This window comes from Egretta garzetta, unplaced genomic scaffold (genome assembly GCF_000687185.1).
Source record: "Egretta garzetta isolate BGI_Z169 unplaced genomic scaffold, ASM68718v1 scaffold330, whole genome shotgun sequence".
Classification (NCBI taxonomy): Eukaryota; Metazoa; Chordata; class Aves; order Pelecaniformes; family Ardeidae; genus Egretta; species Egretta garzetta.
Window position 1 is genome coordinate 1,279 of NW_009258275.1, and position 13,588 is coordinate 14,866.

Below are 13,588 nucleotides of genomic sequence, written 5' to 3' on the forward strand. Positions count from 1 at the left end.
CGCTGCTGCCCTGCCACGGCCAGGAGATGAAAACCGAAGCGGAGACAGCACACCCGCCGTGCTCCACCGTCCAGCGAAGGGCAGGGGCAGCTCAGCAGGACGGTACCAGGAGTTGGTCCGTTTAAATCACCAGTTTTAATTAGGATTTAAACCAGCAAATCAAAATTTTTACTGTGTTCTTTGCCTCCGTACTCCTCCAGCACTCGTGCCGTGGCTGCCAGGCCGTCTTCCGAGGGAGGCAGCTAATGAGGATCAGCCCCAGACACGTTGTTTTGAAGCGAAGTTTCTGTGCGCTGGATTTGGCATCTCTTTGTGCTAAGCAGGAGGAACTACAGACACATTTAAGTGGTTATAGAGTCAACATGCTCCCAGATACTCACATTGATTACACTGTATTAGAAAATGGTAAATTATTTATCAGGCTTTCTGACTTGTGATTAGTGTAAAGCCGCTCTTGGATGCAAATTGGAATTGTAATTAGACATGTAGAAACCCAGCATCTGAAACCTGTTTTTATTGAAGCAGTGTAAGGTACGCTTTCCCTTTTGTATCCAGCGTAATTATCAAAGAACACTTTGCACATAAAACCCCACCAATTTATTAAAACCCGAGACAGTTTTACAGGCAATCAGTGAACTAAAGCTGGTCATCACGACGCCTGGATTTTAGAGCTGGTGCATCTCAACTTCTTGCACTTGATTTTTTTTTTTTGTTGTTCTGCACTGGAAGAGGAAGGCAAGCTCCCCCACCACTACCAATTTATTACTCAGCTTTGACCAAAGCAATTCTTGAACAGAGCTACGCTTAAAAACCCCCCAGACAAACAGAATAATGGTAAAAATCTCGTTGGCAGGTATAGAAGAGACCACAGCCACTGCATCAGCTTATTACTCCAAGATCCTCTGGCTTCAGACACTTACCCACCAATTCCCTCTAGTCCTGTGGTACAACTCATTAAAGTTTCAAAAGCAAGAACTGCATTTACCTTTGTGCAATAACTTTAAATGCATTTAGGTTTTATAGTTTGCCAATTGCAAGTTATGGTCAGCTTTTGAGGAGGTGGGTATCGGTTTTTTGTGGTTTCCTTTTTTTCCCCCCCTCTACTTAAACCCAATTACTACGAACAAAACCGAATCTGTGTTTGCTCTGTCGCTGATCCCCTCCACCCTGCCCAGGCAGAGGCAGGTTTCGCACGGCCAACAACAGGCAGGGGCAAAGGACATGCTCGTTTTTAAGACCGAAGTGTGAGAGATCCCAGAGCTGCCATTGCACGTAGCAGTGTTACGACTGCCTTTGCCTTCTGCCGCCCTCCTTGCGGTGACAAGGACCTATTTGAACCTGATCTCCTGCATGTCAAGAGAAACCAGAGCCTGGCTACGAGACCCTGCTTATCAGCCCAAGCAGAGAGGATGGGAAAGAGAAAAAAAAGATAATACCATTAAAAATGTGCTGTTTCTTTCATTTTAATTATCCAGCTCTTAATTAGTAGCAGCTAAGAGCTGTATTTAAAGGTTTCCTCTCCACTGTGAATTGCAGTCCAGGAGAAATGGAGGCCTGAGCATCAAAGCCCATAGCTGCCAAGATGCTTTTCACCCCAAAATGTCAAAGCGCTCCGCACATCCACCTTGCCAGCCTCGCTGCCTGCCCTCGCCAGACGCCAGGGGAGAAGGGAAGATATACCACATGCATCTGAAGCAGCAGAACCAAGCAAAGTGTCATTATCCGCACTGGAATCCAGCCAAGACCCTCTCCTCCTGCCCCTTGGGATTAGCACAGCAGTTGAGAAGTAAATTCAAACCAGGATTTTGAGAGCCTGAGTCAAACTCACACCCTAGCCCAAGTGCAAGCAGTTGCTCCCAGATCCTCATCGTAGCCCCTACTCCCAGTGACACCAGGCCCGAAATTGGCTCCGCACCCATGTCTAGAGGCCCACAGCCACAAAGGAGAGCGGGAGAGAATTTTCCAGGCATCAGGGCACGCACAGCTATCGCTCCGAGGATGTGGCACCAAGAGCTCAGTCTTGCCAGAGGCAGAAGCTTAACCCTCGGAGAGCGCGCGCAGCACTTTGCTGTTTAAAGACGAGGAGTGGTGCAGGGTCACTCCGGGGGCCCCGATATTGGTCTCCCAGCATTCAAATCCACAGGCACATAAGTCTCGCTTGGCTGCTTCCACGGCCAGCAGGGAGGTGTCTGCCAAGAGGAAGGCAAGAGCAGCCAGTTAGTCAGCGAGGCCACTACAGGGAGACTGAAACGGGCCATCACACGTTTAAACACATGCCCCCTGGAACGGGGCCAGCACCCTGAAGATCTGACACACATCAGTGAACGCGCCAAATCGCCCCCATATGAAACACTGCAAACCACCCTGCCAGGCAGCTCTGCTAGATGCCGTCCCACGTTTGTGACACAGCTTCACATGGCACCACGGCCATACGAGGGTCAGCATCGTATCCCTCTGCTTCCAAACCTGACCCCACTGGCAGGGCCGCATGGAACGGGGGAAGGATGCCCAGGGCGAGCAGAGGGTTACTGACCTGGTCTCAGCAGGGTGATGCCACAGCCGCCCCCGCCAGCCCCGGTCAGCTTGCTGTGCAGGCCGTGGGACGCCGTCACCCGGCACAGCCTGTCCAGGGAGGGATGGCCAACTCCAATGACGTTTAAGTGGTGTTGGTTTATATCAAAGAGTTCCTAAAAGCAACCACACACACATGAGATGAGCACCCGTGGCGACAGAGGCTCTTCACAACCGTGGCTCCTTCCCCAGCGAGGTGCAGGGGAGCTGCTCTGCCTTCCCAGCCCCCCATGGCCACCTCATTTCTGCAGGGAGTTCGGACACCAGCACAGCTCGGGGCCCAGCAGCACTGGGCAGCAAGGTCAAGGCCAGGGTCTGAGCCCTGGGCTGCTCATCTGTCCCTGCCCCCCTCAGGATTTGTGCTGCTGCCCACCACAGCGACAGTGCTACGACAGCTTCTGGACCTCCTTGCTCAGGGAGGACAGTGAAAAATCCCAACTGCCTCAAGCTGCCAGCAGGCATTTATTTCGGGCGCTAAATCAGAGCTCCCCCATGCCTCCCGACTGCTTCGCCTCTCCCCTGTCACACGAGTGTTGAAGCAGGAGACTGCGCAAGCCCCCTCGCTGGCCGTGGGAAGGGCACTAAGCCAGCATCTCTCATTCCTGGCTGTCACCCTGCCCGGCTCTGCAATCCATTCAGCATAACTAAATCCAGGGGACTTCTGACACAGCCAAGTCCAAAACGGCGTTGCTGGAGAGGCGACGTGGAGTCACCTCCCCTTGTTTGCTTTGTGCAGCACTTCTCCCTCCTCGCGGGCAGGGCCTGGGCTATGAGCCAAGGGTCCTCTCACCAGCACCACGCTGGGAATCTGGCACCCAGCTCAAGTGGGGTCGAGAGGGTCCCCCCTTTGGGGGAGAGCAGCGCAAGCCGCTCTCCAAGCAAGGCCGCACTCCAAGCGGAGCTGCCCAGCTCTGGTGAGCTGCAAGTGCATCTCTGCCATGCAGTCCCAGCCAGCCACAAACCCTGCTGTGCCTGGAGAAAGCTGCCATGGCAGCAAAGTCCAAATGGCCCGAGGGATGGACAACACCATGCAGAGGTGGGAGTTACAGCTTCTCTCCTCCCAGCACTAGAAGTGAGGACTTCAGGAACAGAGGGAAGGGCTTTCCCTGCGCTCAGAGCAAGCCTGAAGCAGGGCCAGGAACTGACACCAGGCCCCCAAGCACGGCAGTGCCCTCCCAGCTCATCAGCACCATCAGTGGAAGAAGCTCGTTCTCAACAGTGCTGGTCTGACACCACGACTCGATCATCTCCCCGGTACGTGATGGCTGTTCCCCTCGCTGTCCCGGAGGGTGTCACAAGCAGGGAGCCAGCTCAGACTGGACCAGCGTCCCCCTCCAGCCAGTGCCACCAAGTGCTTCCCTGCCTGTGGCTCATGGTGGGCTGGGAGCAATGCTGTGCACGGGGAGCAGCGGGAGCCACGCCGCAGCGTGGCAGGCATCAGTCACATCACCCTCAGCTCCACATGGGTCTCCTGCCAACACCACACGGGAGGGGACGATGCAGAAATAATCCCTCTCCCCCCCTCCAGAGCATTTCTGTACTGCATTTAAACAAATGTGAGGCGATGAATTAGCCAGTCGCATGCAGAGCGCATACATCACCAGTCCTGTGCTGGGTTGGACAGACGTCCATCTAGAGGCCTCTTTATATGCCTGAGTGAGGGCACAGCACTGCCTATGATGATCCCAGACACCTGTCATCTCCTGATCCAAAATCTGCCAGGAATCGGATGACAGCTTATGACACAGTAGACTAGTTCGATGGTTCAAATACAATGCTGTCCAGAACTGCACATTTCAGAAACAGCCCAATATATATATATATGCTGCATATAATCAACTGCGCCTCTGCGGGCAATTCAAGCCCAAGACAAAACAGATTCAAGACAGAAACCTGCTCACTGCGGTGCTGCTTCCCAGGCGCTATATATGAGGCTGCTTTGGCATCTTTCATGTGAGGATCTCAAAGCACACTTCAAATCAGCCCTCCTCCTCCCTGTCTCCCAATACTTCTGACAGCCTGAGCAATAACGCATTAAGGTGGAGAAGAGTTGTGTTTGCAGTGCAACTTCAGACTCCAGATGTCCCCCAGCTGATGCCAGCTCAGCCCTTGTTCGGGTCAGCCCACTCTGATGGGTACAGAAACCCACCACCTTCTTGGTGTGAAGGGAGCAGAAGGACTTTGCTAGGAATCCCATGGGAGACCCTCCCGTGCTTGCTGCAGTCCCAGCAGGAGCTCACCCACATACAGCAAGGTGTAACACAGCCTGAAGCAAAGAGAAGGCTGTACCAACCATCTGCTAACAGAGCAGCCCTATGTTGCTGCCGCAGGTTGAGCTGGGACAGCAGCTCTGTCCCACCCCAGGGGCCCCTCCTGCACCTCCAGAGCACACTCACAGCTGTGGAGGGGACAACCTGCCAGCAAAAGCAAGGACGAGCAGAGGTCCTCACGGGAGAGCCAAGGGGAGGGATCCAGATGCCAACAAGGAACTGCGCCGCTGGTACCAAATGGTTCTTGATGGTCCAAGTCACTTGGCACCCAGGACCAGGCCAGGTTTGCCTCAGCTGGGACACTGCCACACATCCTTACCCCACGGTTGTATGAATCTGTGTTACAGGGCTCTCGGCACTGCAAAAACCTTCCACTCAGAAGCGTGTTTTCCCCCACCGCAGCAGCCTCTCCTACTTTGAACAAAGCCAAGACAAACACAGATCTTTGCATGCACCTCATGCATCAATGTCAGGTCAGCTCTGGGCACAACTCTGTTTGTTATTGTCTGGAGCCAGGATGAGCGCAGAGCAATGGGAGCTGGCTCGTAACCAGTCCATCACAAACCAGTGGCTGCTGGGCTCTCGGCTCTTCACTCCAGCCTTGGCAATGACAAAGCAGTTGCTTCACAGGCAGCGACTGCCAGAACGAGCGTGGCTGGCCCGCGGCGCAGGGAGGCAGCGTCTCAGCCTGAACTCACTCTACATTTCTTATCAAAGGGAAAAAAAAAAACCTCCAGAGCTACAGGTCCAAAAAGCACCAGGCCCACTCCCTCCCTGCCTGTGCACCGCTGTGGAGAGACACCAGCAGCATTTTCTGTCTCTTGGCTCCAGGAATGGCATTAAAAGCAGCACACACAGACCATGGTTTCACTCGGAACTGAACATTTCCTGCTATCAAATTTTTTCTCAGACCTAATGTTCTTTAAATGACATTTTGATGTTCAACAGTAACAGTGTCTAAAAATACTGGCGAACAAGCCCCTTACCTCCAGCACAGGGTAATACTCTGGTGATGGATTTGCAGGCATCGCTTCCAGAACACTTTGGCACTCCTGAGAAATTGCATCGATGGAGTCCAGCACCGGGTTCATTATAGCAGGGAACTGAGAAGGGGGGGGAGGCAAGATGTGAGAAGACTGCTCTCTAGTCTTCTAATACCACAGTGATAAAACCAGCCCCAGTCTCTCAGAGATGGACAATTCCTCACCCCACTTGGGGCTACTCATTCACAGAACCCCCCCTGCAGAGCAGGGCAACCCTAAGTTGCTCCCACCTGCAGAAACTGGAGGCAAAGAGGGAAACAGGCCAGAGGGAGGAACTGGTGATTTTTGTGGCAAGGCCCGTTAGTGCTGGAGAGAGGCAGGAGGCGAGCTGAACCCCCATTCCCAGGGCAGCTGGGTGGTAGCTAGCAGCAGGTAGGAATGCAGGGACCACAGGAGGGATCTCCCAAGAGATCCTCATGAGATCTGCAGCCCCACATGAGGAGATCTGAGCCCAGGAGGGTTAGCTGCCCACCCTACCCCAGCATGCATTTCCATCCCCACGACCACGGAGGTGCTGCACCTTCAGGATCTTCTCTTTGACACCAGCCACCAGGACCTTGGTGCTTCGAGGGACTTGCGTGTTGGTCAGCAAAATCCTCAGCGTCGGCACCCTGGAAGCAACAAGAGACACCTCCTTGCCTCTCTCCTTCACAGTCCCCCAGCAGCTCCCAAGGCCCAGCCAGCTACAGTTCCTTCAGCCTCAGAAGGCCTATTTGAGCAAGACACCCAGGATAAGGAGTCCCATTAGTTTAAAAAAAAAAAAAATTAAGCAGGTGCTTAAGTGTTGGCTGGGTTCAGGCTTGTTCCTCTTAGATACAAGGAACAACGGTACTAGTGCTATAAATAGGACTGTAACGTATTTACTGAAATCCATGTTTTTCAAGCAAAATTTTTCCTTTGAAATACTATCTGCGAGACTAGCCAGCAGTAGCCATTAACTGCTAATAGAGCAATTTCATGCACTGTGAAAGATTTTAATGGAGTCAGATTATACTTCATTGGCAGGAGGCAGAGGGAACACGCAGGACCTGGATTTGTCTCCGCAGCTTGGTTTTCACACAGTCCTACCACCAGGTAAGCAAAAAGTTCCCCCTCCCCGCAACGTCATTTGCTGCCAGGAGCAGATCCGTTCCTGCTGCCCATAATGCCATGAAATTAATATTGATCCTTTGTGCTGTGTTCATCTAATGTCAGATAATGACCAAACATTTCATTGTTCCCATCCACCCCAAGCCAAGACAACACTCAGGCTACCCATACCCACAGCAAAATCTGGCTACAAAGCCCTTCCGCCACGCTGTTAGCGAGCTCCCATCAATCTCATACCCTACGAGATCCACCCAATGCCTCTTTGACATATTCCACCCACCGTACGTAAGTGTTATTTTTAAACTCGAATATTACCTCTTTAATGGTGTGATTTTTCCTGATTGGTATCTCAGGGCTCCACCTAAAGTAAAATACATGCATTGTCTCAGTACACAGCGAGCTGAGAGATAACACAGTGTCGTAAGAGACAGAAGGTCTTTCATCTTTAGAACCTCACCCAGAGCATATGACAGTAATTGCAAGAAACACCAGCTAAATGAACCATGTTCTCAGACAGCATGAATCTGCCTAACCCTGCTGACTTAATGAGAGGGTCTGGCCGGACGTAATTAACCCACTGCCTTTCCCTTTGCTCTCCTCTACTGCAGGATCACATTAAATATTTTTTAAAAGGCAAAGAGTTTGGCCAGCATTAAATCTTTACTGAAAAGAGGAATCAAGCAGCGATTCCCTGGGGCAGAGCCAAGCACGCAGGTTTCAAACTGGACTGAACGTGTGCACTCATGTCAGCAGCCGTCCTTCAGCACAGAATTTCATTGTCCAGAAGGAATGTCTCACTCGGCTCCTACTTTAACAGAGGCATTGCGATTAGGTCTCATTAGAAAGATTATTAAAAGTCTCCAAGGACACTTCCAAAACACTTGGAAGTCTCTGCTAATTGAAACTAAATGACAGCTGTCCAACTGCATTTTCTACTGCATTATCCGTGGGACAGGATTAGGTTTCTTTGTTCACGCCAGGATGTTTAAATTTCAGTTATTTGCAGCAGGGTCTCTGCCCCACAGCACTCGCCTGGGGGACACAGATCTCTGGTGTTACTGCAGCTGGTCCCCAACAGCCCAGCTGGCTCCAGTCCCAGCTTACAGATGGGGCAAAGCAAGACAGGGAAGGATTCCCCCTACTGGGGTCAAAACAGGGACCTGAATTTGGGAGTTTCTGGCCCCTTTGTTGCACCTCAGTGCAGCGAGGCAACCTGCTGATCCAGTGTCTCCGCAGGTTGGAGAAATGCAACTTGTGGCATCTCCTCACCACCTTCCCACAGCTGATGCACGCTCTGCAGGGGAGAATGGAGACGTGTCTGCTGCTCTACCACGCCATCAGCCCCTCCTCAGCACCCACATTCAGTGCCAGGGAGCAGCAAACACACACGTACCCCAGGTACCAACAGCATTATCCACACCCGAGGGATTGCCATGGATCACTCGCTCCCCCTGGAAGGCCCAGCTGTTAATCAAAGTCAGCTCTTCTTCTGTCCACCTGAAAGGCAAGAAAATGACTCCAACACACAACCAAAACCAGCACATGCAGGGTGACAGACAGAAGCACCAGAGGCTGCAGGAGGTACAAAAGCAGCGGGAACCACACAAGGCACCCAGCTGCTGTGGGAAGCCCCCAGCACCGCAGATTCCCTCTCTGCACCGTATTCTTTCAGCAGAGAGCAGGCATCGCTGCTTGCAGCACCTAACTGGTGCTCGGCGCTTTTCTGCATGGCAGCAACATAGAACACCTCCCATCCCGGGAGGGGAACTGGTGCTGCTCCACCGAGACAGCACGAAGGGCACAACCGCTCCCGCCGCAGGCCAGTGGGGCGAGGGAGGGAGCAGATCCCAGTCCTGGCCTAGTGAAGATCAAATTTAACTGAATGCAAGTCCAGACCTACCCCCACCTCCTCGACACTGCGTGTTGCCACACGTCTTGGCCCGAGATCCTGCTCACCAACAGGCAGGACGGTGTATTTATAGACACAGAAGGCACGACGTGAGAAGAGAATAGTAAAAGTTGCATTTCACACATGCAACTTCAGCCTCTAATTGCCAGCTGCTCAGCTGCAGAAGACTCACAAATTGGGTCAAAAGGTGTAGTTAGAACTGATTTACTATTCTCCAGCAAAGACTTTGATTTTTAGGGATTAACTCCTAACACTTTGAGCTGCACCGGGTGCTGGCACTTAGAGCACAGAAGGGAACCAAATGCAGATCCAGGAGGTGTTATGCTAAAAAACACAAAACCAGGTCTTTCTGTTGTCTTAAAAGCAGTCACATAAATTGGTAAGTGCTTTGAGAGTTTAAATACTGGCACAAAGAGTTTGGTGCTGGGTCAGGCTCAGCAAGGATCAAGGCCCCTGACTGAACATACTAATTAACGGGCTGTAGCAATACAAAAAGCAAACACAGAGCTGCCAGTTATAAAGCAATTGCTGGCTGCAACCTCACTGCAATTCCACTACAGTGATTTCTCCCCCAGCACCTCTCAAAACCCCCCTGCTCTGGGCCTGCTTCTGCAAGGCACGCACCCACACAACCACCTTCAGAACTCACCGGCCTATTTCAAACCCACTCACTCGCTCCATGCTGAGGGATTATCTCAAACCCTGGCAACCCAAGGGAAGCTGAGCACCCACGGGGAGCCAGCTAGCCCTGCTGTAGGACTCACACAGGCACACCCATACGCATCTCTGACCCTCCCCTGGAGCACAGCGCTGCCCACTCTGCAGTCCAGATGCACAGCACACATCCCAAGCCACCGTTCAAACGGCCTAATGCACAGCGGGATCAGATATCCCAGCATCAGTGATGTTCTGCAGAGATCAGAGCAGGTGTTTGGTGCAGTGAGAACGTGCATTCAACAGGTTTTTAGACTATGGGGCCCAGAAAAGCATCACACAGCCTTACATGAAATAACGAGAAAGGTCACTGGCCGCTGCTAAGGCAAGGCAGAAATTCTGAGCGCCACCTGCTATCTGGAAGCTGCTTCCTTTAACGCCCCGCTTCCCTGCGCCTCAGCTGAATGTCTTTATCCATCTCCACACACCTTTCATTTCACTTGCCAATATTTAATCTGTGAAGCATTCAGGAAAACAGCTCACACCACCGCTACTCAAAATAGAAGCGCAGTTTGCTGTAAACCACTTGTTTTTAATCCTCTTTGAGAGGCTGTGATTCTTCTCTACACAGGAGTCATCATATCACGCTGTTCTTTTCTTGCGACGTTAAGCAAAAACCTTCTGAAGTCTGACACCCCCATCTCTCACTTACCCCTCTGCATGCCAGCTGGAAGAAAAAAAAATAAATCATGCTGTATTCAAGCTGAAGCTAAGACGTGCAAGCAGGGAATGAAGACATCCTCGCTGCTCGCTGCCTGGCTTGGAACTGGCCTTTCATTTCTCATGCCGTGTGACTATTTGGGAGATTTGCCTGAGCAGGGCGTACAAACCGCTCCGCTCTAGGAACACGTTTCTGGGTCAGGCTACAAACTCTGTTTTTGAAGCAGAACACAGTCACCCCCTCTTCTGTCTCGCTTTCAGTCCCACACAAAATCCACAGAAGCCAACCATAAAAGGTTTGCACCTGGCACCGAAGGAACAATAGAGGGTTCTGATGCTCCAGCTGCGATATGCATCTTTACACAGAGCCTCCTCCGGCACACAGCAGAGCAGACCAGTTTTTCAAGACTGAACTCCAAGGGAAAGCAACCCAAGGGCAGAAGGAAAAACACCCCTCTCTTTCACCAGCCACTGATAAAGGGGAAATTCGGGCAGGGGATCAGAAGGAAATGTACCACAGGCAGAAAAAAAAAAAAAATCATCATGTGAAAATGCAGGAAAACCAAAAAGGATCCTCAACTCCTTGAGGACTCAAAGCAAAAGCTGGAAGACGCTCAAGGACAGAGAGGAAATAGAGGTTAAAAAATTCACCACATTAAAGTGTGTGTTTTATTTGCTTGGCAAAATAAAGCTTTTTTTTTTTTTTGTATGAGTATCTTACACTAGACAAGGGAAATGGTGCAAGTTTTACTGAGTCTCTGGAACCAGTTGCTTTTATCATGAGAAGCAAGTCGTAAACATGTGATTCACAGGACAGAGCCCTGGGACAGGGCACGTCTGCTGCTGGGAACAGCAACAGGAGAGGAGTTGGGCTCAGGGTGCTGCTGCTGCAGCCACAGCCATAGCCTAGGAGCTGGCCTGAGAGACCAAGAGAGGTGCCAGTGCCAGAACTCGTGCAGGTAAGAGAGGGAGAGAGAACAGAGCTGCCCTGGGGCCGCACATCCAAAGCAGGGAAGCTTCCCCGATGCATTACCTGGCTGTGGACTCTCCCTCCTTCAGAGGGCACGAGATGGCTCCGCACGCTGTCAGCAGGGCTGCCGCCAAGCAAACAGTATAGGCAGCACTTGAACCCAGCCCAGCTCCCGTGGGCAGCTCAGACCACACCAGTACGTCCACACTCGGAACATCTCTGAAACAAACACACACAGGATGTAACACAACGACCTTAAATTCCACCATTCAAAGGCAAAAGATGCCAATTAGGACTGATCACAGGAAAAGCTGGCTGAAAACTGGCAACATCAGCATATGCATACGTATCCGACAGGCATGGGCTTCACGAGTGCTCAGTTAGCACAGCTGAGTAGCCTTGCTAAGCCATTGTACTAGAACAAAGCCTTGCTGAATTGGATCTATGATTAGCACAGCTTGTCAAGCTGCTAGCAGGGGCACTTAGTAACTAAATACTTGAGTTGCACCATAAAGAGACCCTTCACAGATTGTTGTAAACATGATTTTAAACCTATTTTTAAATAAAGCCTAAACATCCCACATCCATAACCGCATAGTTGCATCCCACTGGAGCAACAAGCTGATGGGGAAGGTGAAATGCACATATCCGTGCCCAGATGCCCCTTTTCTCCATTGAATGCATCCGGGTTATGTTACAGACCCTAACATTAAACCTGGGAGCTTTCCACTGGCTGGTGAGTGACATGAACTATGAATTGACGGTTTCAGAGCAGGCTGATGACAGCCCCAGTGCAGAGACTGCACAGCACAACACGATGCAGCTACACATCGTAATTCTTTAACCTTTGATTCCTTTGCTATGAATAGTGAAGTCAGGTTCTGACTTGGTTTAAAATAGCAGGCAGCGCTGCAGCAGACATTGCCCTGAGAGCCTGTTCAGTAACTTACCCTGATATCATCAACGGTGTTGGTCAAGTTCAGAAACTGGAATAGCCCTGAGCTGCAGTTAACCCAAGTTCTCATATTTTTAGGGAGATTCAGCCCACAAGAGGGATCAGACTTAGCGCAGGCAACGAATTCACAGCTCATTTCTGCAGCAGTTGTTCTAACCTTAAGCCAGAATGAGAGGAGCTGCCTGCTGGAGGGAGGGATGTCTGTCTCTGCTATTCTTGGCTGTGCAGGAAGGGTGCGATGAACTGCTCTGACTTACGCACCACAAAGCCAGATGCCTAAATGAAAGCAGAGGATTCCCAGCCCACTGGCTTTGGGCACCCCACCCACCAAACAGCTCAGCTCTGAAGAGTGTCTCCTGAGGTGCTCAGAACCTAAACAAAGTAAGATTCCTCATACTTTCTTATTTTGCCTCAGAGATTTGGTTTCCTCCTGTGACCCTGGAGAAGCGATTAGTGGTGAACAACACTCAAGACAGCATGTTTATTTTAGGGCAGGAAGATAGCCTTACCCATACTTAGCCGAAACAGCCAGGCACATATACAGAAAGGCAAGAGTAGCAAGGCTCTCGGGAGCTGAGGCTCCAGCAGCGATTCCAGCAAACTCTTTCAGCGTATCCAGCTGTTCTATGCTGGGGGACTTAGATTCATCAAAGTCAGCTATGGAAGCAAGCAAGGGAGAATTTAAACACTTAGAAACCAGGGAACTGTTAAACTTAAAAGCAGTGTTTACAAGAACAACATTTCCTGTTATAGTAGGCAGAAGCAGACTGAGCCAATTTCGGATTCCACCTACAAACTTTCTAACAGGGTATTCACGAGAAAATAAAAGCAAAACGTCCACCAGCCACTCTGAAAACCCAGCGTTTCCACACCTGCATTGTGTTACAGCAACTGTCCCCTTGCCTTCACTTTCCAGTGCACCCATCCATCACTGTGTAGAATTTGGCAAGTCGCAAATTCTTTATTACAGAACGTGGATATTCTGAAGCGCTTCACACGAGTCTGGGCTCCAAATGGCCAGGAGCAGGCATCAGTGTAAGAGAACTTTTGGTCAGTGCTGAGAGAGGTTACCCACACCCTCACTCAGACTTTGATCTGCTTTCTGCTAAGCAGACGACGCTCCTGAGGGTCACGGGAGTTAATGCCAGGTACTCCAGAGGGAAATAGCACCACCACCTGTCAGGGGCTGCAGAAATTCCAGTGAGGGTTGGCATGGGGCAGAGGCAGGAAAACAGGCCCCGTATCCCTGCCTTCCCCAAGCACCCCCAACTCAGACCAGCTTCAGAGGGACTCCTTTTTGGGCCCCCCTCCCCCATCAGCAATAGAATCATAGAATCACTTTGGTTGGAAGAGACCTTTGAGATCATCGAGTCCAACCTTTAACCTAACCCTGCCATCCCACCACTA

The 13,588-nt window shown here is 51.2% G+C and overlaps 1 protein-coding gene across 4 annotated transcripts in view; it reads right to left on the minus strand.

Annotated features, from left to right (window-relative positions):
* Positions 1 to 209: 209 nt before the first annotated feature.
* MVK (mevalonate kinase) overlaps positions 210 to 13,588 on the minus strand; it is a 14,071-nt gene continuing 692 nt past the window's right edge. The window contains exons 1-9 of one of the 4 annotated variants that reach the window (XM_035891579.1): positions 12,177 to 12,679; positions 11,290 to 11,445; positions 10,249 to 10,263; positions 8,367 to 8,470; positions 7,289 to 7,334; positions 6,357 to 6,495; positions 5,828 to 5,944; positions 2,534 to 2,687; positions 210 to 2,189 (exon numbers count right to left, since the gene is read on the minus strand). In XM_035891579.1, coding sequence (XP_035747472.1) covers positions 2,038 to 2,189; positions 2,534 to 2,687; positions 5,828 to 5,944; positions 6,357 to 6,495; positions 7,289 to 7,334; positions 8,367 to 8,470; positions 10,249 to 10,263; positions 11,290 to 11,445; positions 12,177 to 12,187 — 894 coding nt within the window. In that variant the 5' untranslated portion in view covers positions 12,188 to 12,679 and the 3' untranslated portion in view covers positions 210 to 2,037. Of the gene's footprint in view, positions 2,190 to 2,533; positions 2,688 to 5,827; positions 5,945 to 6,356; positions 6,496 to 7,288; positions 7,335 to 8,366; positions 10,264 to 11,289; positions 11,446 to 12,176; positions 12,680 to 13,053; positions 13,368 to 13,588 lie in introns of those variants that run through there. The other 3 variants (XM_035891583.1, XM_035891566.1, XM_035891573.1) reach the window with 3 other exon arrangements.